Here is a 23,852-nt window from a genome sequence, read left to right as displayed (position 1 = left end):
TACTAATTTTACACTTGCTTTGCTTACAGTCGTTGAGTGCAGGACTGTTGACCACGTTGCAGCACTCTAAAAACACAGATGGGGGCGCCTTAGGCCTTTCACTGTGACTGAGCAAACTGTAGCTTCGAAATGAACAGTAATGGGGGATGTCAGTTGACATTACTGCCTCATTGAAGATGTGCAGGAGGCTGAAAAGATGGATAGTTGGAGGGATATAGAACAAACAAGAAAGAAAAAGGACGATTTACGGCATCTTCGTACCTGGGTATGCTAGCATACTCATTTGTTTTAATGCTAACAAAAAACAAAAATGTCAAACTGTGCTTTTTAACTACTCACGGGTGGAAAAATGCTCACACTAGCCATTTAAATATACAGCTAACTTTAAGCTAACACGCATATATAGAATGTAAAAACCTGTGCATATTCATTGCAGCCAAGGTTTTGTTTTTCGTTTTTTAGCCTGCATGTTGTAAAACAGTGCTGAAATTTATGTTCTAGCAGCTGCAGAAAGTCTCTCTCATTATTTATTAAATGATAGTTCCTGCTGGAAAACAGCTCCTAAACTGACTTTATAACGTTTCTTCCCCCTGGACAACAGGCGTGATGAACCGCAGGGCCTCTGCCTGGGTAAGGGACCTGTTTTGGAAGGTAATATCGTTTGATGTATGGGTACAATGTCCATTTAGAGCCACTCTTATTAAGACCCCACTTAACGTTGTTACACTGAAGAAAAAATTAAAAAAAGCAAGAAACAATAGAGCTCGTGATTTAAAGCAGCAGAGAAAATACAGCTAGTCTTTTCTGTTTTCACAGAGTTCGAGGTGGAAGATTAGCTTAGCAAGCTTTTGGTTTTGGACTCATTTGTAAATCAAATAGAACAGTGGTTCCCCCCTTGTTTTACAAGAAAAATGTTCGCGCCCCCCCCTCACGCGCGCGCACACGCACGAACACATCCTCCAACCACACACACCCATATTTTGCTCCATTGCGGTTTATTTCACACCTCAAACATTTAGTAAACAATTAAGCAAATAATTACAAGTAATCTGCAATAAATTACAGGTAGTAAGAAAATAAACTACTAACTCTTTTACGCTATGTCCACACCTACACGGGTATTTTTGAAAACGCAGCTGTTTCGTCCACACGTAAACGGCGTTTCGAATCACCGAGAATGGAGATTTTTTAAAACTCCTTTTTTGCGTTTACTGGACGAGGAATACAGAGTTCGTCATGCAATGTCAAAGGTATGTGCCTTTTTTCACGTCACGCTGTGTGCACGTTATTGTTTACATGAGATGAATTGCAGAATGGCAGGTAGAGACGAAATACTGTTAATCTGACTATCTGCAGGTTTTACACACTCACATATACATGCAGTTACTGTCCCTCCATTTACAAAGGCAGAGGCGTCAAGGTGTAATTATTTTACATGTAGTTGTTTTTTTCTGTGTAATAATATTCAACATTGCTATCAATACATTTTTCAAAAAATCCCTCTGCAAAATGGGTTCAAAAACATAAACAACTGTTGGACGCTGTTTGTCCGTGATTTGAACCGGGGAACAAATTGTGGCAGGATCAGCCTGATGTTATTTGTATCCCACTGTAACTTTACTGTATAAAGAGCTAACATCTCCAAAATGTCAAGAGTAGTTAGTCATTACAACAAGTGTTTGTGAACTACAAATCAAGAATGTGGGATACTGTTTGTCCATGTCCATGTTTGTCCAAACAGCCCAGCGCTGCTCCCAACAAAGGGAAAACCAATCCTGCAAGGAGACCTACCTCAGCACTTGTGCAGGTGAAACCAAAGGGAAGATATGCTTCACCATATTTTCTAGTCTTTGGCTTAGAATGAAGTTGGTTTGGAAACATATTCAGCTATGCTTCATCTCCTGCTTTGCCTTTGTGTGGGCGCCCGTGCTAGCAGTGTCCAAGCGTTGTTTTTTTTTTTTTTTTCCCTTTTCATGCCGCGCCCCCCCTGCAATGGCTCTGCGCCCCCCCTAGGGGGCGGGCCCCACACTTTGGGAACGTCTGAAATAGAAGATGCTACAGGAACACCGTGTCTGACGAAGTTATTATTCTCCTCTCTTCGTGAAGCCTGCAGTATTTTCATATGTTCCCCAATGGGTCGCTCATAATCCTCTCAGCTTCATAAATAGCACATTATTGAATGTACACCATCAGTTCATTACCTTGAACTGGTCGAGTAATGGAAACCTGCCTAATGTCGGGGGCCTGCTGGGATAATTAACTGAGAAAAAGAACCGTGGAGCTTCAGTGATCATCTGAGGTAATGTTCTCACTCTCCAAACTGCATTTCAAAGAGAACATCACCACTGCCTCTTAAAAATTTCACCTTTTAGTCCGGCAGAGTGAGAGGGACTACTGAGCAGTGCTCATTTTCTTTTTTCTTTTATTTTGCAGTCACTATCTCCTGTGTCTTTTCGTGATGTGAGAAATCTTTTAATGTGCTAATAAAAAGTCGTGATTGTTCCGGGCTACAAGGAGATACTGTTCGACTCAGTGATTATTTCTTAGTGCGCTAATCACTGAGAAAGCCCTAGGCCCCACTAATCACAATGTAGATATAATAAAATGTCTCCACAGACATGATGTGGCCCTGAAGAGGCTCGTTTCCCCCCTCCTTTTTCTACCAAAACAACAAGCTATGCATTAATCAATAGATTATTTGGGGCTTTTTCCTTCAAAGTGGCTGCTGTTGTACTCATTTTATTAAACTTATTCAGTCATCCTGTGAATGAGCGTCAGCTTTTAGGGGGCATACTGTTCTGAGTTAAAAGGCTCAGAATAGACAGTCGGTAATGAGATGGTTTGGTTTGGTTGTTTTTTTTAGTATGATTTTTTTCAAAACTGCCAGTACTATTATCGGTGAAGATACCATCTGAACTTGATCGCTCACATTTCCCCATAATTAATATCTGTGTTATTAAACAGTTATGGTTTCTACAGCAGAGCTTAAATCCTACACTAATAAGTAGAAGCCACAATGGGATCACAGATCATATCTAATTAGCTGTACCTAACACATATGTGAAGTGTTTTTATATTTATCCAGCTCTTTTAACTGCTTTTTTGCCTTCAGGTTGTGTTGAGGGAAAATGTCCTTAGGGTACCATATACACAGGAACACTTAAACAAACGGTGCTACAGAGCACACCATGCTGCTCCTGTCGGGCATCATTGTGTTTCCAGAAAAGGCTCTTTGCAGCTTTTCCAGGAAAACTTGTGGGGGCAGAGTTTATATAAATGTTCCCCATAAACGTTCACTAGCGATTAGTAACCTGAGAGCTGAATGCTTAGTCATCCATTGTAAATGTCCTGCCGTTCCTTAATAAACCTGCCTGTTTAAGGCAATTATTTCATCGACTTTTGCTGAATGGCTCGTTTTTAAAAACATCAGCCTACTCTATTTCGTGTTTGGCCCTAACTGCCTGTTAACTGATGTTTGTACTAGGGCTGCCACAAACGATTATTTTGATAGTCGACTAGTCACCGATTATTTTTGCGATTAGTGGACTAATCAGATCATGCATCCATTGGACTTACAGCTTATTGCACCAGCAGCATCTGCTCTTATATAACTATCATTAGCTTACAGCTTTAAGTGTTTAAGGTATGTGCTAACTAAAAATAAAGACAAGATGATAGTTTATTAAATTTTAATGAAATTTGCAGATTGTTTCAGTGAAGTTTAATAAACTCCTTGCTATCTAAAATATAACAGGACACCGGAGTATATTCTCGAGCATCTCACACTTCTGATAATCAGCTGTCTGCTTGATGTTTATTCAACTGTGTAAAAACTATAACTTTAATCTCAGCCAAACCGATTTACTCAGGAACAAATAAAATACTACAAAAAGCCAAACAATAACCTTTTTAAGTTATCTAAGTGACTTATATATATTTAACCTGAGTAGCGAAAGACAGCGGTGGGTTTGAAAATGATGTGCCATGAGTCCGGTGTTCTCACGGACTCTAGTGAGCCTAGCCCCCGGCTAGCTATCGAGCTAGTGGGTAACACGTCTCCGAAAACGTCGGAGCGCTTTTGAAAAGATGTGGTGTCTTGATAAACTGAGCAGATATTTGAGGTTTACAAAGTTACATTCTCGCCTGAAAATATATTAAGCGTTTATTTTGTGACCCAGAAAGAATAATAAGAGTAATATTAAAACTAACTAGCTGCCGCCATTGTTGGAAACTGAGCTGGGCCGCGCTATGAATTCAGGGACAGAGCTACTTCTTCTTCTTCGGGGTTTAACGGCAGCTGGCTTGTACATGCAGTGCTGCCATCTTCTGTTTCAGTCCGTTATTACACTCTTAAATTCTACTACTTATTCCTGCGTCTTTTGTGATCTTACAAAGCTTCAAACAACGCGTTGACTATTAAATCAGTCGTCGACGATTTTGATAGTCGACGTAATTGTGACTAGTCGACTAATCGTGTCAGCCCTAGTTTGTACTAAATCCTCTTAACACTAACTTTCATCTTTTCAGGATGTTTTGAGCCCATTTTTGCTGGAAGAATGACAGACATTGACATCAGTTTATAGAACACATGCCTTTCCTTCAGTCCTATCCTTCATTTGTCTCTGAGGAGTATTTGAAATGCTAGGCTGCAACCTTTGCCTTCAAAAGCTATGTCTGCCTCTATTTGAATGACGGGAATAGATTTGGTCAATTATTCATTAAGTAAGCATGAAGCTTTCTAATGTTCACTTGCTGCTTTCTTCAGCATGAGGTTTTTCTTTCTTTCTCTTTTTTTGGAAATACCCTGCAGCTCTGAGTTATCTGTTAGAGTAGAGGGATAATGAGACAGTTTCATTATTTTTATTTTTTTAAATTCATTACAGCTTTGTTGTTTTGATGTGTCGTATGTTGGCGTTTCATCTCTGTAGATAACTGCCGCAACCCTCAAGTAAACTATCCCTCACACTCTGGCCTGGCCCCCGTGATTGAATTAGCCTCTGCTACACTATCTCCCATGCTGGCAGTCACAGTGAATTTCACCATGTGAGACAACATGATAAAAGACGGGATTTGATTTGCATTCATGAAGCACTTAGGAAGTTCAAAGAAAAGTTGCCGAGCACAACGGAGCGCACAGAGTCCTCGCTGACAGTGTCTGTTTCAGATATCGCAATTTCACCTTCAATGGAAACACTGATAATATTGCATGAGGTCATTTCCCATCAATGGGCTCCCTGTCATAGAATGCTCTGGGGTTATTTTGGTGGACACGTTTTGATATGCCTTTCCCTCCTGTGGTCAGAGATTGTAAAAACACCAGCGAGAGTGTGGGATGGCTCACGTGTCCTGGTGACACAGCCTAGAGCCTAGAGCTGGTGCCACATAAAGGAATACAACAAGCAACCAATATGAGCTTTGTGCTCCAGCTGCAGGCTGTGATTCAGAATTGTCTGGAGGCTCGCTGCCAGTTACCAGAGTTATTGCCTGAAAAGAACAGTTTACTGTAGAGTGGATTTGGCTAAAATTGCTATGATGGATTGTGGTTTTGAATTGATAAGAATCTTTCAGCGGGAGCTTTGATGAATTTTCAAACTGAATACAGATTCTGGCAAGAGCACGAGCATAGAAGCAATGCATGGCATTGAATTACATACCCAGCGTAACATCACACCCCCAAGGCATATAAATATTGATCTGCGTGCATTTCAAGGTAAAAGGCTGACATGACATGGGAGACAAGCTCAACAGAGCTTGCTCTCTAGCCCATTATTTTCTTATCTTTCCGACAACTCAAAGCTCCATACAGTGTTTACTCTTCTGACTCGCCATTTACAGAGAGGTGAGGGGAGTTGTGGGAATTAGCAGTAGACCCCTACAGATTAGGTTTAGAGCGATGTGGGTGCGTGGCACACCAGCAGAGTGGGGAGGGAAAGGAAGAGCAATCAGGGTAACAGTCTTAATTTGAACTCTGGTGTGCATAACGCCATAACGCTAGAGGCAAAGACGCTACTCAGCACAGCCCGTCTTAAAGCAGTCATGTTTACACAGTTTAATAGCCCAAATCGTCGGATTTGCATTCATATTGGTGCATTTTCAGTTTATTTTGTCTCTCTGCGCCACCAGTGCGAGCAGCTCAGAAATGTAATGCCTGATAAGAAGAGTAACCTAAAGTTCAGAGAAGACTTGTGAACGGACTGAACACTTGGGAGTGCTGCGTGGATAATTCCTCATAACTTGTGCGCCAGTGTTCTCGAGCAAGGCACCTCTAACTGCCGTGTTTGAAGACCGCTGTTTATTTAGCGTCTGGGGAAATGGTGGATCTGCTTTCTCTCGACTTTCTCTGGACAGGAAGCACGAGTGATTATCCGTCAGTGGAGAGAGCGGATTTATGTGGCGCACCGCTCGGACGGCTGCGCGTGCTCACGCTGTGCCGCCGTGCAGAGGTTTGAGGCAGAGACCCTCCTGACCATCACACAGGGTGGGGTGCACCGAGGAGCTCCGTCCCCGTGCGCCGCCACGCCCCCGCGCTTGGCGCTGTCCGGTGCTCTAGTGCTGAACGCTGGGTGCGAACACAACAAACTGCCTGCAGCGCTGTGGGCTGCCTGCACGCTGCCGTGTTACATGGAGCCGAAAGGCGGATCTCCCAGGATGAAACAGCTTAAAGTTCAGAGGGCTCTCCCGGAAGGACCGCACCGTGGATGGCTATGAAGGAAATGTTTCTCAAGTGTGTTTCCTTTCTTTTTTAAGGATTTCCTACCAACCCCTCTGAGACGCTCGGGGGTACATAACTTGCCACCAACATGATTTGGGGTTTTTTGTTATGCTGCCTTCTGACGCCAGCTGCTGGATATGAAGCACAGGAGCGACTGCCTTTCTTCCACGGGCATGTTTTTGAGAACTCACCGCCGTGTTCTAAAGTAAACGGACTGATTATTCCGGTGAGGCGCATCACCGCGCAAAAATGGTGCCCGGTCTCCGGAACGCACTTCAAACTGTACGGAAACGGCAGTGAAGCTTTCCGAGCCTTCGCTCACCACAAGCGGGGAAGTGTATTGCTCAGAACTTCCAGGGTTTTAGACAGAGAGACTCGCTCAGAATACCTGCTGAGCTTAGGTCTGTGCTGCCAGACCTGTGCACCTGGGTCTGTCGTCTTCGACGTTGCGTCGGTAAAAGTGGACGTTTTGGATACCAACGATCACAAACCGACTTTTCGCAGTGCAGACAACATTCACATAAGTTTACATGACACCACTGCCCTCCGTAGTGTAGTTTACAGGCTGGAGGCTGTCGACGCAGACAGCGGAAAAAACGCAGAGTTGACGTATATCTCTGTCCCCCAAAATGGCAGTTTCTATGTTGTCCCGAAAACAGGCGAAGTTTTACTGGTCGACTCAATCCTGGGGCTCCCTTCTAAAGTCAAATTCTGCGTTTATGCCAGAGACCACGGATGGCCCCCTCTGACCAGTAAGGCTGTGTTGGTTACTGTCGCTCCACAGCGGTGGGCGACGCGTCCCGCTGAATTAGCGGGGACAGCGAGGGCAGGGCGTTCGCCGAGGGCATTACTTGACCCTGGCTCCGTGGTTTCTCTTAACGTGTCCGAAGACGCCAGCATCGGCTCGGTCATAACGAGCTTGAGTCCCACCAGATTTCAATCAGCCAGCTACGAGTTGATTTACCCGGAGTCAGAGAGCTCTCCGGTCAGCGTGGGCCGCGACAGCGGAGATGTCACAATAACCAGGAGGCTGGATAGGGAGGCAGAGCCGTTCGTGGAGCTCACTGTAAAGATTCAAGATAAAAGAGGTGCGTTGATTATTCTTCTGTTAATCGGCGCTAAACTTAGGCCATGTTTCTCCCCCCACCCCCCCTTTCTGTTGACTGTAATTATTTCCATTGTGGTGATGATGCCCTATTTAAACGGAATGCTTGCACATTATAAGCACATGGTAAAACTGTGCCGCCATCTGGACCCGCTCACCCCTCATCAGAGGAGCCCCCTGAATAGGCCTGACATCTGGAGTGCATTCATTCAGGGCGGTAGGTGTAGCTGCAGCCTATAGGCTTATTCCACAGGTGTGCCACATGGCATCTATACATCCACAATCCCCATTAGTGACACACTCAGTGGAGACATTGTTAGATGGCTCTTCCAGTCATTTTGATATGGATACGATATTTAAATAATGGTGAGCGATATGGGGCACACTTGTGGCAACGAGAAGATGAATATTTTTTAGGTTAAAGATTTATTTTACTTGATTTTTTTTAAACTGACTGAATCACATCCTTGATTGACGTAGTTTGTGACTGTGAAGATGTTTTCCGAGCTAATCCTTGCAGAGTGGCAAATCGCAGCGACCCTCACTCTCTCATCTACTCACATTACCCCTCTAATCCTCCTCTCATTCACTCTCTAGTCCCAGGGATTTGAAGTAGCTCTGCCACAGTCAGGAAACCTTTCAGATATCGGAGGGAAGGTGAAAGTCGTGTGTGCATCAGATATTCGAGTTCTGTTTTGCTGCTCCGAAAGTTTACCGTCGAGCTTAAAAACAAGTAAAAAAAAGAAAATAAGGGGATCAAATTGATTTGCTTTGTAATTGAGCTGCACAGTGAGCACGAAACAGTTTGCACTGTTTTCATTTGAATTGCCTGCTGCTGCTTCATTGCACAGCATGTTCTGGATGGTAATTGCATGGCTGATTGGGACACATTCTTGTAAAGGGTGTCTGCAATTTCTTTTCTTTTTCTCCCCCAGAACAAGCAAAAACAGTCAGAAATCTGATGCGTAACAGAATTCAGCCGCTCTAGTCTGACAGATATTCAGATCTTCCTCCATTTTACCTCCCTCACCTGCAAAACTCTCCTCTCCTGATCAAAGGCATGGCATGTCCTTTATCCTGTGACTACAGCTTGCCAGACAGAATCCTGACGGCAGTCTGGGAGGACAGGCCTTTCTTCTGCTCGTCTCACTCCCAATCCTCGCATACACATATCTCTGATAGAATGAGTCCATTTTTTATTTTTAGAGGTTTCACCTAATATCCCGTGTGGCTTTGCATTAGGATCTGCTTTGGTACTGCAGCAAATTAGTGCTGTGTCTCAAAGTTAAAGGAGAGTGCTCTTGGAGACATTAGAGAAAGAAGGAGTGAGATGTTTTCTAAAGTGTGTTTCTCTCTTTGTATATGTTTGTGTGCAATTGTGAGGCCGGATAGTCACATGAAGACTGACCTCAGGTACAAAAACAACATTTTTAATGAGGCCCCATGCGTTGTGTCATCTTGAGTTATTTTACTTATTGAACTCTCCGTGGCACTGAGCCATCCGTGGCGCTGATGGTCACCTGCTGAATGTCAAATAGAAAGCTGTCAGACAGCAGTCTAATAAACAGATCAAACAGCATTCCAGGAAGGAACATTTAACGCTCACCTTTAAAAAGAAAGAAAGAAAATCTCTGTGATGTGGAAAAATAATCAACAGCATTCTCTCACCCCAACCGGTTGCAGCAGATGGCCCCGCCCCTCCCTGAGCCTGGTTGTGCTGGAGGTTTCTTCCTGTTAAAAGGGAGTTTTTCTTTCCCACTGTCGCCAAAGTGCTTGCTCATAGAGGGTCATATAATTGTTGGGTTTTTCTCTGTATCTATTATTGTATGATCTACTATACAATATAAAGCGCCTTGAAGCGACTGTTGTGATTTGGCGCTATATAAATAAATTTGAATTGAATTGAAAAACAAGGCCATGGAGATAAATCCTAGAGCTTGAAAATGCATTTTAACAAACTGTACAAAGATAAAGTTCTGCATTACTTTTGCAATGATTCAGGTTGCTCATTGCAGCTGCAACAATGTGGGATTCCACTCTCTTGTTGTAAGTTGGCCTCAGTTCCCGTATACGGCTGTAACGGTACTCATGAAAAAATCAAGTCTCTGTTCCTTTCGAGCAACACTGACGTTTCCGTCTTGTTTTTTTAACCACTACTTCTATTCCCATTGCTACCATAAGCCATCGCTCGCAGATTAAACGTGTGATTTATTTATTGTCTTTACAGCTTAATGCACGCTTCCAAGAACACACAGGTTAAAGTCCACGCGGGACAATAAGTACTCTCTGTAATTAGCTGGGGAATGCAGATTTTCTAAATGTGTAGTGAACGTGTCCATTAACTAGTTAATGTGGCCATGAAATGCTAATCACTCTGGTGTAAGGCTTTCTTATGTTAATGGATTTGCTGTGTAAAGCCTTATGATTAGAGTCATCAGAAGAGCTGTTATTAGTGCTGTTGCAAAAGGAGATAAAAAGTCTAGTTTGACACTCTGGTTGCATCGATACCACAACCTTTTTGTTATAAAATGTGTAAAATGCTGCTGTTTTACTTTGGCGGTGCTGGGATTTTGTTTTAGTCTGGATAGGCAAACAGACTACTGGAAATAATGACACCTATTGCTTCCTTACTGGGTCTTATCAGTCATAAAAAATAAACCAGAACATTAAAGCGAGGCTCAGATACCTTTTGTGATTTCATCCTTCTTGTGCAGGTATTCCTTTCTCAATGTCACGCCTTTCCTTTGCCAATGGAGGATTTTTCGGTACTGATCTAATACGTCACTGCATTTTCTTTGGAACAACAGCCTGTCTGTGTTCTTACACCAGCCTGACCACCTTATACTCGTGTATTACCTTCAGTAACGGTTCCACCTTCCCACACGTCAAAGCAAAGAAATCTCCAGCATTTTTGTAATTGTTCTTCCTTCATAGCATTTTCAAAGAGCAAGCAAAAACTCAGTGTACTCTGTGTAGGGCCAGTGCACAGATCGCATGATAGTCTACGTGTTGTAAGGCATACTTGCAGTGATTCATTTGTTTGTTTGTTTTTTAACCTGGACCGTAGCGCTCCTCTGGATGGAGATCCTTTTCATTTTATGAAATGATAATGAAAATGCATCTGGGATAAATTATTCTGGCACACTGCAGATTAGGGGAACAGTGTTTCTTGATTACTCTCAGCAGGGGTCCATCCTCACGTACATATTTACCCAGAAGAGCATACGCTTACCAAAAACTCAGCCTTTGCTCCATGCATGAGTCTACGACATGAAATGTTTGAACACTAAGCATTCTGCTTGAGTTTTTGCAGTGATGGGAAAATGTTTTACTTGGATTGATGTTGAATATTGTTTTAATTTGAGATTTTTTTAACTTCAGGATATAATTCGGAGCTGCTGTTTGTCATCCAAGAATATGATGATGGGGTTTTTGTCAGTTTTTTTGAAGTCTAATAGTCCACTTGGGAAACTTAGGCTTAACTTATATCCCTAGTTGTTTATCTGTTCATTTATATGCACGAGTTACTGTAAGGTAAATCATTCACTGCTCTTTCCTTCTCGCACCAGCAGCCAATCTACACAGCTTTGTTGTTCTGGCTTTGCCACACAGTGCGGCACATTGTGCCACGTTAACAAAGTACCAACATCTTTCCGGGTGGAAACCCATTGATCATAACCGGAATGCTGTTGAGTCTCATGAACTCGATTGAAATTACTCTACTGATATGTAGTGCTGTGATCCCATCTCATATAATTAGTCATCGCTGTGATTGGTATTTTCTGCAACAAAAGTTAATGTAATCATCCAACATACTGTCGTGTCTGACTGCTCCCATTTTTAACAAGTTGGGACTTGTTTATTACTCTTGCTGATTTCTGAAGAAATGTCCTCGTATTACGTAGCACCATCGTAGCGCCGTGGTTCATTACACCACTTACTTTTTTAATTACACCCGCAAAGTTAGGAATTACTTTCTGTTTTGTAAAAGTAAACAATCAGAAAACTTTTTTTTTTTTTTGCATAATCTCTTCTCATTTAATTATACTTTGCTCCGAACTTTATTTAACGGTGCAAGCAAAGCATTTTGTGCATCTCATCATCAGCGTTATGTATGGCGAGTGTGTGCACGTAGATCAAATTAGGATCAAATTTGAGCCTTACCGAAGGCACGCAGTCGGGATTTCAGGACAAGCTTTGACACTAGTCCTTCAGCTGTGTTGCATCACATTTAGCACACAGTAGCATCGCTGTGTTTATTTAAGAAGTTTGTTCTTTCTCGGGGCCCAATCAAAGCATCCTTGCTTTCTCCTTGACTAGATCCCCTGCTAATGTTGGAGAAATATTTACCTTCTAAACTATATTCAGTAGAGCAGAAATCCCCAGAGAAAACAATGATATTTTCCTGACATAGCTTCTATGTATCAAACCAGCAGTATAAGAAAAAAAAAGTAAAAGCAATGGAAGTAGGCCATGACTCATGACTCACAGAAAATGGTTATGTGGTGTTGTTTTGTGAAGAGGGAGTGAGGGACCTCTACAGCTTCACTTGTAAAGGATTTTCGCTGCCCCACAGAGGATGTCACTTTAGATTTGCGGTGGAGAATTTTTTCTTTTGGTTGTCCCATCCGAAGAATCCCTTTCTTTGCACCTGAGTGGGAATCTGTTAATGGTATTTGACGGGTTAGGAGGAGTATCGAGCAAGTGGTGCATTCCTTTGTGAGTTGGAATGGGGAATATTGAAGTGGTTTCTCCCGCTCCTTTGGGTATCTGTGGGAAGGGTGGCATTCAGTTTGTGGTAATCACCCCTTCTCAGCCCATTTTGTAAGAGAACTGTCTCCTGCACTCTTTCTTTTTCTCTCCTGCACCCTCGTTTTTCTTCCTGTCTCATAGTCAGCATCTTGCCTCATGCTGTCTTTAATCCAATTTCCCCTTTTCCTACTTGCCCCCGCCCCCCCAGCTATATTTGCATATTCCCCTTGTGATGTGAAATGAATTGAGAAGAGATCTCATTTTTGTTTGTAATTTGTGACTGAGGGGCTGTTTGTGTAAGTAGAAAACAATTTCACAAAAAGCTGTCTGCATTTATTAAATTTCGTTAAAAATATTGCCTCTAGTGATTGCGCTTGATTTCAAGGCGATCGTGAGCATGTGCATATGGTTGCATGTGCGTATAGATGGGGATTATTTTTCATCTACACATGTGATTCTGTAAATTTGTTTGTGCACCAGTCTGCTTCATGTTCTATCTTGCAATTGGCTTTTTGGTATCCAGATTCCCCATGGCAAAGATTCTCAGATTCATTGCGTCTGACAAATGCTGTGGAGCCATAACACGCCTGCAGCATTATATTTCTGCTCTGTGGTCTCTCAGATATCAAGCGTATGTGTCTAAGCAACATCCCCACCGTCCTCTCTTCTCTACAGTCCTCTCATGTATCTGACACGAGAAAGGAAGAGGGTGTAGGTGCCACTTTTTAAAAAAGATGGGATTAAGTAGTAAGAACGAGAGCAGAGAGAAGAAGGAAAGGAGCTCTAGTGCACATCTTGAAGAGATATTTAATGTGGATACAAGACATTACTTTCAGGGACACAGAAAGGTCAGGACAAACTTAAATGCTAAGGGCATGGTTACACCGCGTGGCTTTAAGATCACGTAAGTTAAGTGAGGCAAAGGTGTCAAAACCGAACATGAAATAAAAAAGAAATAGAGAAGCACGGAGGCAGAAAAAGATGGAAGAAGTGTGTAAATACATGCCAGTGTGTGAGATTGTTGCTTTCCCCTTTAAGCTTCACTGAAAATAAGTAGAGGGCAGCCAGATGAGAGACAGGGAGTTGTATACTGCTGATGAGAGGTCAGCTTGGTGAAAAATAATTGTCAGATGGTTAGAGGGCAGAAGTGAGAAACTGTTGGGGTGGCAGTAGGGGAATGAGGTGTGCATGTACTGAATGGATGGCTACAGGGCACAGGGGGGTGGGGGGAAATATAGCGCTGTGCAGCTGCGAAAAGGGCAACGTGTGCTCGTATTTGTTTGAAGATTGTTGGGGGCAAATGGAAGGAAGACGAGGAGAAAAGTATGACCTGCCCTTTGGAACGGCATGAAGAGAGAAAGCAAAGATGTTCGGTTGAACTTTTTCTCTCTCAGAACAAAGTTCTAGACCTTAAGCTGGGTTATCTGCAGATACTGATCCTACTGCTGATCCTACAGCAGTGCTATCTTTAATAGAAAATTATATGTGGGACTAAGTGGGATCATTTTTACAGTGGGTAGGATGAGGGCAGAAAAGTTCTACGCAAAGCCCTCCATGTGAAACAGCAAAACGACTGGCGCATCGAATACAAGCATCACAGGAGGAATGGAAATCTATGCCTTTTCTAGTTGTTTCTAATGATTTTATTTTTAAAAAGTGCTCTCATGGTGAATTTTTCTAACTAATAAAACTGGTTAAAACAATTCTGTCAGTCGTCACGTTCGCCTAATTGTTATATCAGCACTGACATGCCTTTTTTTCTCCTGCCAGTTATTTTGTTAGAGTTTTCTTTTGGATAAAATCAGAGATTTTCGATACAGAAGAACAAGATCCTCCAAGATCCAATGTATTCATTATTTGTTTTTATGCGGTTTTCTGTTAAGGATTGTTTGAAAACCGGTGATTTGGTTTGGGTAACCTAAACTGCTTTGTTTAAAGTCAGGGGAACATAACTGTCATGATTAATAAAAGTAACGCTGACTCTTGTTGGAGAGAACTCAAAGCAACCAATGTGACAACTACAAATGAAACCAGTTACTCTCTGCTGACATAACGTTCAAGTTTTAATGGATTTTCTCTCAAATGAAAAACAAATGGAAAAAAAATACTTAAAAATGGCTGCATTCACAATTTTCTCCTACAATATTGTATATTAGAAATTGGTACTTAAAGGAGTAAATGGTATAAGACTTAATAAATATTATTTATAAACATTAATAATATTAATAAATAATATGTACCACATTTTTTCCATATAAACAGTCAGTCAGTGCCCTTCTTTAGCCACAAATACCGTTTTTTGCTATTACTGACTGAAAAGTTCAGGATTTATATTTCTCTTTTTTAAATTGGGCATTGCTGAAATCGCAGGTTTTGTCTTGGAACAGCGTTTCCCTTTGAGTAAATGTAACTAGCTCAGAACTAGCTAGTTACAGAACTAGCTGTAACTAGCTAGTTCTGTAACTAGCTAGTTACATTTACTCAAAGGGAAACGCTAGCTAGTTACATTTACTCAAAGGGAAACGCTAGCTAGTTACGCTAGCTAGTTACAGAACTAGCTAGTTACAGAACTAGCTCAAAGGGAAACGCTAGCTAGTTACGCTAGCTAGTTACAGAACTAGCTAGTTACAGAACTAGCTGTAACTAGCTAGTTCTGTAACTACTTAGTTACATTTACTCAAAGGGAAATGCTGTTAGTTACAGAAACGCTAGCTAGTTACGCTAGCTAGTTACAGAACTAGCTGTAACTAGCTTTGAAACTTGACAATTATTGACTGCCACTTACTCACTTACTGGTCTGTGAATTGGCTTCATTTTTTGGGGCAGCACGATGGTTAGCACTGTTGCCTCACAGCAAGAAGGTCCTGAGTTCAATTCCACCATCAGGCCGGGGTCTTTCTGTGTGGAGTTTGCATGTTTTGTGTTTGCATGGGTTTATCCTGGATACTCCGGCTTCCTCCCACAGTCCAAAGACATGCACTTAGTGGGGATAGGTTAATTGGAAACTTTTAATTGTCCATAGCTGTGAATGTGAGTGTGAAGGGTTGTCTCTGTCTATGTGTTAGCCCTGCGACACACTGGCAACCTGTCCAGGGTGTACCCCGCCTCTCACCCAAAGACAACTGGGCGAGAGGCGACACGACACACACAACCCTGAAAAAGGATAAGCAGAAGCAAATGGATGGATTTATTATTATTATTAGTAGTAGTAGTAGTAGTATTCTTATTCCTCTGCTAACGAGTCTCACACCGTTTGTCGTAGAGACGCTGTTCATACCTCAGAATGACTGGCACGTTCGTGCGCTGGTCCTGCCGCTGCTTCCGTGCATAGTAGTATTACTGTTCACTTCTTCTTCCTTTGTATTCTCAAGGTTCTGAGTTCAAGTACACCATGGGATACTCTTCATGATCAAGCAGAGCTGTGTGCTCTATGGAATGATACTACTGTAAAAGGACACTGTGCCACTTTGTTAGGTACACTTATGTTCACTGTACAGCAACAAGCTGTTTGATTATACCGAGAGAAAAGGGCTACTTTTCTCGCGTCACGCCACATTGATTTGAATATCCTTGGTGGACTGTTGTCTGTGCCTCACCATAGTGTGGCTGCAGCCTGCTGTGGCACACTTTCCACTAACTCATGTGGGACATGCAAGTTTTGAGTTTTGTTGCGTTGCCGTTTGAGTTAGTGGGTCAATACATGCTCTTTAATGTTTTGGAAGCTGAAGGTTGTGAGTTCGACTACAGCTTGGCCCACTTTTTTCACCATGCTCCCTTTGTCTTTCTCTTGATGAACTTACAGTATGATTAACAGAAACACACACAATTTCAGAATGTCTGCCTCTTTATTAGGCACACCTGTTTTCATAAACAAGCTGTTTATCGACAACGTTTTGCTCCCATCGACAGCAAGCCGCAGTCCGAGTCTGCAAGTAGCAAGTATCCCAACACTTTCGCCTGGAGTTGCGAATTCTAGTTATTATTATTTTTATTTAAAATTCTCTTTTTTAATCCGTCTACACGTTTTCCTAATCACTTGCTCAGTCAGACTCACTGTCACAAGGCAGAAGTCAAGGTACACCCTGGGCAGTCTATCACAAGGTTATAATTATTAGAAATGCAGTGATTGCAATTTTCTTGTCCAGTTCTTATGGCCTGTCAATAAAGAGTGTTTGCCAGTTTAGAGTTTCTTTTCTTAAGTGCTGTAATTTACAGCATATACAAAGAAAAATCAACACAAAATATTATTTTCACAGTGAAAGAAACCGTTAAAACGTTACTATTTCCCCCAGATCTCAGTAAAGTAGATCTCTGACTGAAACAACTGAAAATAAAGTACTCAGCTATAAGACAGAGCGCTGTTACAAATAAATAACTAAGAATGAGTTGCTGTACAGTCACCTTGACATTTTTTACCTTACCAAACAAAAGTAGGTGCAACAGATTTATATAACAAACCAAATGTCAGTTACTTACATCATCTTCTACCATGTTTAGAACCTCACCAGATAACAAGACATCCGCCCTTTTCTCTTTTTCACTTGTCTCCATAATTTTCCTCGTAATTGCTTTGATCTTTTCACCGCTCATACCTAAGACTCTCACTGAGGCTGCTGTCTTGTGGTTGGCTCTGAGCATTGTGTAGCTTTAGCTTTAGCCACTCTGCCTTTGTTGGCTCCTTTAAAATGTCAGTGTTCAGCTGGGGTTGAGGTGACCGCATAACTGTCTTTACAATTGGGATGAATGTGTCACTAAGAGAAAATTATCTTTGGGGACTGAAATAATTATTTTTGTATCAGCTTGCTATCATATTTAAAACGGGACTGTATGTGGATTGAATCGTTCTTGGAACCAGCCCCCAAGTGACCGTTTTAAGAACTGCGGTTTTTAGTTGTGAAATTGGCGTTTAATGTGATTTTGTCACGTCTGGCCCAGGGTTTTAATAGTTTTGCAATTTTCATTAGTTTTTATTTTTATTTAGTTTTGACTTCAGATTATCAATTTTATATCAGTTTTAATTAGTTTTTACCAATTGTTTGCTAGTTTAGTTTAGTTTTAATTTTTTTGAAAATCCTTAGTTTCAGTTTAGTTTTGATTAGTTTCAGTTATAGTTTTAGTCGTGTTTGCAATAATTAAGTGTAACAAAATCCCAGTTTCATCATATCAGTCATTCTCTTCTGCTTATCCTTGGGTATGTTGCTATTCCAGCTACCATACTTCACCCTGGACAGGTTGCCTGTCTGTCGCAGGGCTAACACGCAGAGACAGACAACTCACATTCCCACCTATGGGTTCTTTAAATAACTAAATAAATAAATAAAGGCAGATGAACAACCATTGATACCAGGCAACTATAAAATGTATATCTTGGCCCCAATGAGACTATTAACTCTCGCAGCACCGGGTGTTCGTAATTTTGGTTCAAGTGAATTGATAAACTTTTTGAAGGTAATTGACTCACACAGTTGTGTAGATATCCCCGTCCTGTTGTCTCAGGATGCATCACGCTGCCTTGCCTGGGGTTAGCTTCTGTTTTCTGGGGATGAGGGTTGAGTGTGCTCCCTTACCTTCTCAAGGTAAGCTAGGTTAGCCTTCTTGTGTGAGCTTTTCAAGTGCACTTTAAGGTTTGTGGGATTTTTTTCCCTTTAGAAATGTCCCTCATAATTTGTCTGTTTCCACTACAAGACACTTGCTTTATCCAGAACGCAGTCATATTCAAAGTAATCCCAAATTGGACTTTGGCGCTTTCTCCCGACTTTTCCTGACATGATTCTGCGCGTGGACGGAGCAGCGACACAGACGACTCGACTAACGTGCTGCCACCTGCTGGCATAATAAGACACAGCAAGAAAAAAATCTGGAAACTAAACTTCATTTTCACCCTTGACTCTTGTATGACACGCACACATCAATGAAAACTAAACACATTTTTGCTATAAATTCAGTTAATTTTAGTTAGTTTTGTGAACACTCGTTCCAGTTTTAGTTAGTTTTCCTTTTTTTGTTTTTATTTTTATTTCCGTTAACGAAAATGTTTTTTCACTTCTAGTTTTCCTTATTTCGTTAGTTTTCGTTAACGATAATAACCTTGGTCTGGCCTTTAACTAAAGTTTAAGATCACACATTGCTCTGATCTGGGGTCAGACCGGTAAACCCCGTGTATCAGAACAAGCTGTCAAGGAAGGAAGTTAAGACGTTTACTCAATTTCAGCCCCAAAAATAATTAAAGCTCAAGTGGACCATTTCTGTTATTCTGTGGGCTATCTTGGAATTCCAGAAACGTAGGCATTCAGCCCACACTCATACTGTATATCACACAAGTTGTGCGTGGTGCAGCAGGAGATGAGCGCAAGCATATGTGCTGTTGCACAGAGCTGTGAGGATAGTCATGGCGACAGGGAGTTTTTATTCGGCCAAGGGTCTGCATTATTGATGCCCATTACCACAGACATTGTCAGCTCAAGACATTGCACAGAGGCAGGCGCTGTCAGGTAAATGTCTCGCTGACCTCCAATAGCACAGATTCTCAGTATTCCTCTGCGCAGCCCGATGTCTACCTGTGTGATAAATGAGCGCAGCTCACACATTGAACAAGAAGCTTATCACCAGTGGAGAAGCTTTTGTTTTAATAAATCTAATCCATGATGCTCTGACACCAGCTTAGCGGGAAACAAAGGTGTGAGTTTGGGGGTTTTGTTGACATAATTTAATCATCTGCTATTGTGTTTGCCTTGTTTCCCTTAATGCGGAATGATTTGTAATGAACCGATTGTGCTTTAGCTCATTGGCTCGCTGCCTAATCTGCCACTTCCTCCATCCATCTAAAACTTTTGTTTTTGCCCCACCTTTGCATGCTGGGTAGTCTCTCTGTGACATTTCCCCAGAGAGCTGAATTGATTTTGTGGTATTGATTAACTAGGAGCAGTTTTGCTCACAGTCACAAAACATCACTTTAAACAACAATTTATATGTCGCCGAACAGGCTGTGACAGACTGTTGCTGATAGTTTACAAACTCGCAGAGAGGTAGGTGTGTGATTGAGTCGAAGGGCTGATAGAACTGTCCTGAAGCACTCTAATGAATCAGCCTTTCAGACAAGCCTGCCTATAGGCTAGAATGAGCAAGGGAAAATTGGAGCTAGCGCTGGGATATGTCGTGGGAATTCAACGCTCGTGCTTATTTATCTATTTGGTCTTGAATTTTTCAACCTTTTGTACCCAAAGGTCCAATTAACTGAGCATAACAATGGTTGCAGCCCTGCATTCGGTGGCTCAAGAAGGCACTGAAAAACTCACAGGACATGGACAACTTTGAAATCTCTGCCGGGTGAACTGTGAACAAGGAGATTTCTTAATGCTGTGCAAAAGATCACATGGCCAAGTTTCCTAGTGAGATGTTTTGACATGCCGTGAACTTTGCTTTGGAGCAAAGCGGGCAAATTGCAGAAATTGTAGTAATTGCGGGGCACCAATTTTCACATCCTTTTGTTAAAAAGATGAAAATCAGTGTCATCCAAAATGAGATGGTAGAGTGAAGAAAAAGGCTTGCCAAAGTTTCGTCTCACTGGCGATCAAAAAGACTATAGAGAAGACTAGGGAATTGAGGCCCCAGATTAGAAGATGTGTTTGAAGATGATGTCCATCTCATGGTTCGGTTATTTAATCCATTGCAGAAAAACAGACAGAGAGAGAGAGAGAGTCCAACTGATTGCAGGAGCAGGTGTCTTAGATGTGGTGATAATGTAGTGCCTCTCAGGGCTGATGGGCATCGAGGGGGGGGAGCAGTCGAGAGCAGCTACATGCTACATTGCTATATGGATGTTTAAAATGAGAGTTTGTGACAGTTGCAGAGATGAAGAATGATATGCAGACAAAGGATCTTAAGATTGTGGGTGACACACAAACAGTGTTGGGGAGTAACGGAATATATGTACCGCCGTTACGTATTTAAAATACAAAATATGAGTAACTGTATTCCGTTACAGTTACCGTTTAAAAAGGTGGTATTTAGAATACAGTTACTTTGTTGAAATAAATGGATTACACGGCGGTACTTCCCTGTTTCATATTGTGGCGGCTCAGGACTGTTTGGGTTTTGTTTGACAGCTACGTTCTGTTGTTCTAGGTGGCAGTGTTACGGTTGCCATGGTTACAGGGTGACGCTCTCTCTGCGTGTTTCCTGGGTGAGAGAGCGCCTGTTGTTGTTGTTGTGCTAAGCTAATAGGCAGAATGCTACCGGTGTAGCGCTAAAGAATGTAGCATCATAGGCAGTGTAGTCCGTGCTGCAGGGAGAATGGACTGCCATACACGTTATGTGTCTGTGAGCGAGGGAGGGAGAAAAAGGAAAAGTACGAGCTGTCATGGAGCAAAAACGGGAGCTGGAAGCATGTAAATATAATAATAACCACTGCAGCCAAGAAGAGTGCCTGACGAGCCCAGTTGTAAGTAAGCTATTAAGACTCGACTGTACACCGTGTTCGTGTTTTCCTCCAAAAACAATAAGTTCCGTTGGAGCAGCCTTTCAACGCCTCTCTCTGTCTCTGCTAGCAAAGTTGACCCAGACAACAAAGTAAAGCTAGTTTTCGGCTACGAGCCCGACACAGAACCCACCGTATTAGCCAGAGGTCCCTTTACTACGGTTCGGAGCCGCGGACCTTCAGTAACAGTAATAAATCACAGCAATAGTACATTCATGTAGTTGTAAACAGCATGATAATATATTAAGTAATCCAAAGTATTCAGAATACGTTACTCTCATTGAGTAACGTAACGGAATACGTTACAGAATACATTTTGGGGCATGTATTCTGTAATCTGTAATGGAATACATTTTAAAAGTAACCTTCCCAACACTGCACACAAAAGTATTTGTTCTGATTGTTTCCTGATCTGTCTGTTGTATGCTTCTGTTATGTTCCTCCTTTCTGTACTTGGACATTTCTGCTTTATCTGTTCCAATCTGGGCTCAGGCATGTGCTTGTGGAGCATGCGTTTTTTTTCTCTAAGTGTGTTCCAGCTACGAATTTGTGTCTGTTCTCAGCGGAACCACCGAACGTGCAAGGCTTTTTTTCCCCTCCTCGTCTATCTTTCTCGCTGCCTCGACAGTGTAGAGCTTAATTCTGTCGACTAATCAGACCATATGGTCTCCACAGTCTTATGATGTGCTGAGAAGGATGGGATAGGGATGTTACGGTGTCATAAGTAGTGCCAGCCTTGCTGTGGAAACAGGGAAGCATGCACCGCTGCCACGCATTAAGGATCAAGAATTAGAATTAAGTTTCCTGCAGCTCTTAAAACCGCTTAAGTTGAAAATTAAATAAAGAAAATGGCAGGGAAAGGGAGCCTTTCAGCTTTCTTATTCTGCAAGAACTCTGTTGCCTAGACTCTGTCCACAGTTTTGCACGTCATTTTTCACAAGTTATCGACTCATAATTACTTCTGCCCTTTCTGCCCTGACACCGCAGCTGCCATTTAATCGAGTAATTTCAATAATTAATTGTGTGAATGTGCGATAAGTTGGTTTTGATGGATATCTCTAACTGAGAAATGGCTGCGTTTGTCAAACACTAAATTGAGGATCTTACCATAAATGTTCAGTCCGCCCCGTGAATAATTGCGCGTTCAAAGTTACAAATGAGTCACTCGGCTTGTCTTAATATTTGGATTGAGTGCACGATCACCCTATATTTACACTAAATCCGACTGATGGAGTGTTACTACTTTTAATAATATTAGTATGAGCTCATCCACTGTGAGCGCGTGAACATTATCACAGATTTGAGGCATTAAGGTTGATTATGAATTTACTATAATCATGAATTTCTGTTGTTAACATAGCCGTGATAGCAGATATTGTGATTAATTGCGATGACATAGGGAGGTTTAAGACTTGGATTTCCTCGCACACAGTGGGTGATAAACATTGATCTTTTTTAATCTTGCTGGCCTGCTGCTAATGACGGGAGATGATGGTCCACACAGGACAGACTGCTCACTGGATTAGATATCTAAATGAGGACTTTATCCTCTCTTCCTCTTCCCCCATTACCAGTAAGCCCGCCTGCAATCGCATGCCGAGTTACAGTTTAGTGCATGTGGACTAGTATAGTGTATAGCATGTAATTGTGCATCTTTGTCTAAACACACATGGACAAAACATGTTTGTGTGTTTAATCGAAATGCATTCACGCAAGTGTGGAGGAGCACTGTCGGAGCTCAAGTCCCGCTTCACGCAGCTGCTCCATACTAATCTGCTGTACTTCCACAGGAACACATTTGCTGTGCTCAATGCATTATTGTACTTTTGCACATAACAGATAGTGATGGGGTGTTCCCGGAATGCCTCCTTCTATGGTGTGCTAAACAAACACAGTCCAGTTCTGGTTTCAGTGATAGATTAATGCTGTCTCACCCATACACTGTGGCTTGTTTTCCCATTAAACCTGCGCGGCTGCCTCTGTTGCTTCTGCCTGGCCCTGGTTTTGCGTTTGTATTCGCGTGTGTAGCATCTGAAGTCGTGCACGGGCCGTGTGTTTGTTGGTTTGCCTACACGAGTGTGTCTATGGAAAGATATCGAAAGTGCTCCTCGGACCACCCCCATCAATCACCAACTCAGAAGGAAATGGAGAGAGGGATAGACGATGGAAAGAAAGATGGAGGTCACCACAGGAAGAAGCATCCAGAACGAGGGAGAGGGGAGTCAGAGGAAAAATGGATGGAACAGTCCAGGCTGGCTCTGATTGAGCTGGGTAGTGTAGTTTATATCCTTTATAGATAAGGCTGGGGAGCACTGCTCAGCAGCTTCCTCCCCCTGTAGCTTGAACTGAGAGTGATAATAAGAAAGCGTGAATGGGGCAAATTGAATTAATGCTGCGGCACACCATAAAAGCCCTAACTATAATGCATTTTAAAATCCTATAATGAGGAAAGAGCTAAAATAATTTCACACTCCAGTGAAGAAGATGGCCCTGTAACAGATTTTGGGCCTGGCCAACACTGCTAGGGCTTTTGTCATTTAATGTGACTCTAGGTGCTATGCTGAAATGATACTTACTCTTACTTGGTCAACAGCCTATTCAAATTCCTGCAACACATACCAAGCAAGGAGAGACTGGCGCCTGTTGACGTCTCACTCGGGTCAGTTTTTAAAGTCTCGGGGTAAAACGCCGTTGCAGGGAGGGCACATCTGCCACAAAAGTGCTCCTCATTACTCTCCATTAAAAGCCTATTCAGTGATGGGGACAGCAGTACAAGTTGGAACCTTTCCCGTTTGTATCCACACATA

At 42.2% G+C, this 23,852-nt stretch overlaps 1 protein-coding gene across 1 annotated transcript in view; it reads left to right on the top strand.

Annotated features, from left to right (window-relative positions):
• The first annotated feature begins 6,220 nt into the window (after positions 1–6,220).
• The window catches only part of LOC102797552 (neural-cadherin-like), a 117,543-nt gene continuing 99,911 nt past the window's right edge, over positions 6,221–23,852 (top strand). Inside the window, exon 1 of the mRNA XM_087842887.1 lies at positions 6,221–7,800. Coding sequence (XP_087699013.1) covers positions 6,801–7,800 — 1,000 coding nt within the window. The 5' untranslated portion in view covers positions 6,221–6,800. The remainder of the gene's footprint in view (positions 7,801–23,852) is intronic.

This window comes from Neolamprologus brichardi, chromosome 7 (assembly GCF_056152115.1).
Source record: "Neolamprologus brichardi isolate AB-2024 chromosome 7, ASM5615211v1, whole genome shotgun sequence".
In the NCBI taxonomy this organism is placed as follows: Eukaryota; Metazoa; Chordata; class Actinopteri; order Cichliformes; family Cichlidae; genus Neolamprologus; species Neolamprologus brichardi.
Note: the sequence above shows the minus strand (reverse complement) of the source record. Positions and strands in the feature narration are given on the sequence as shown.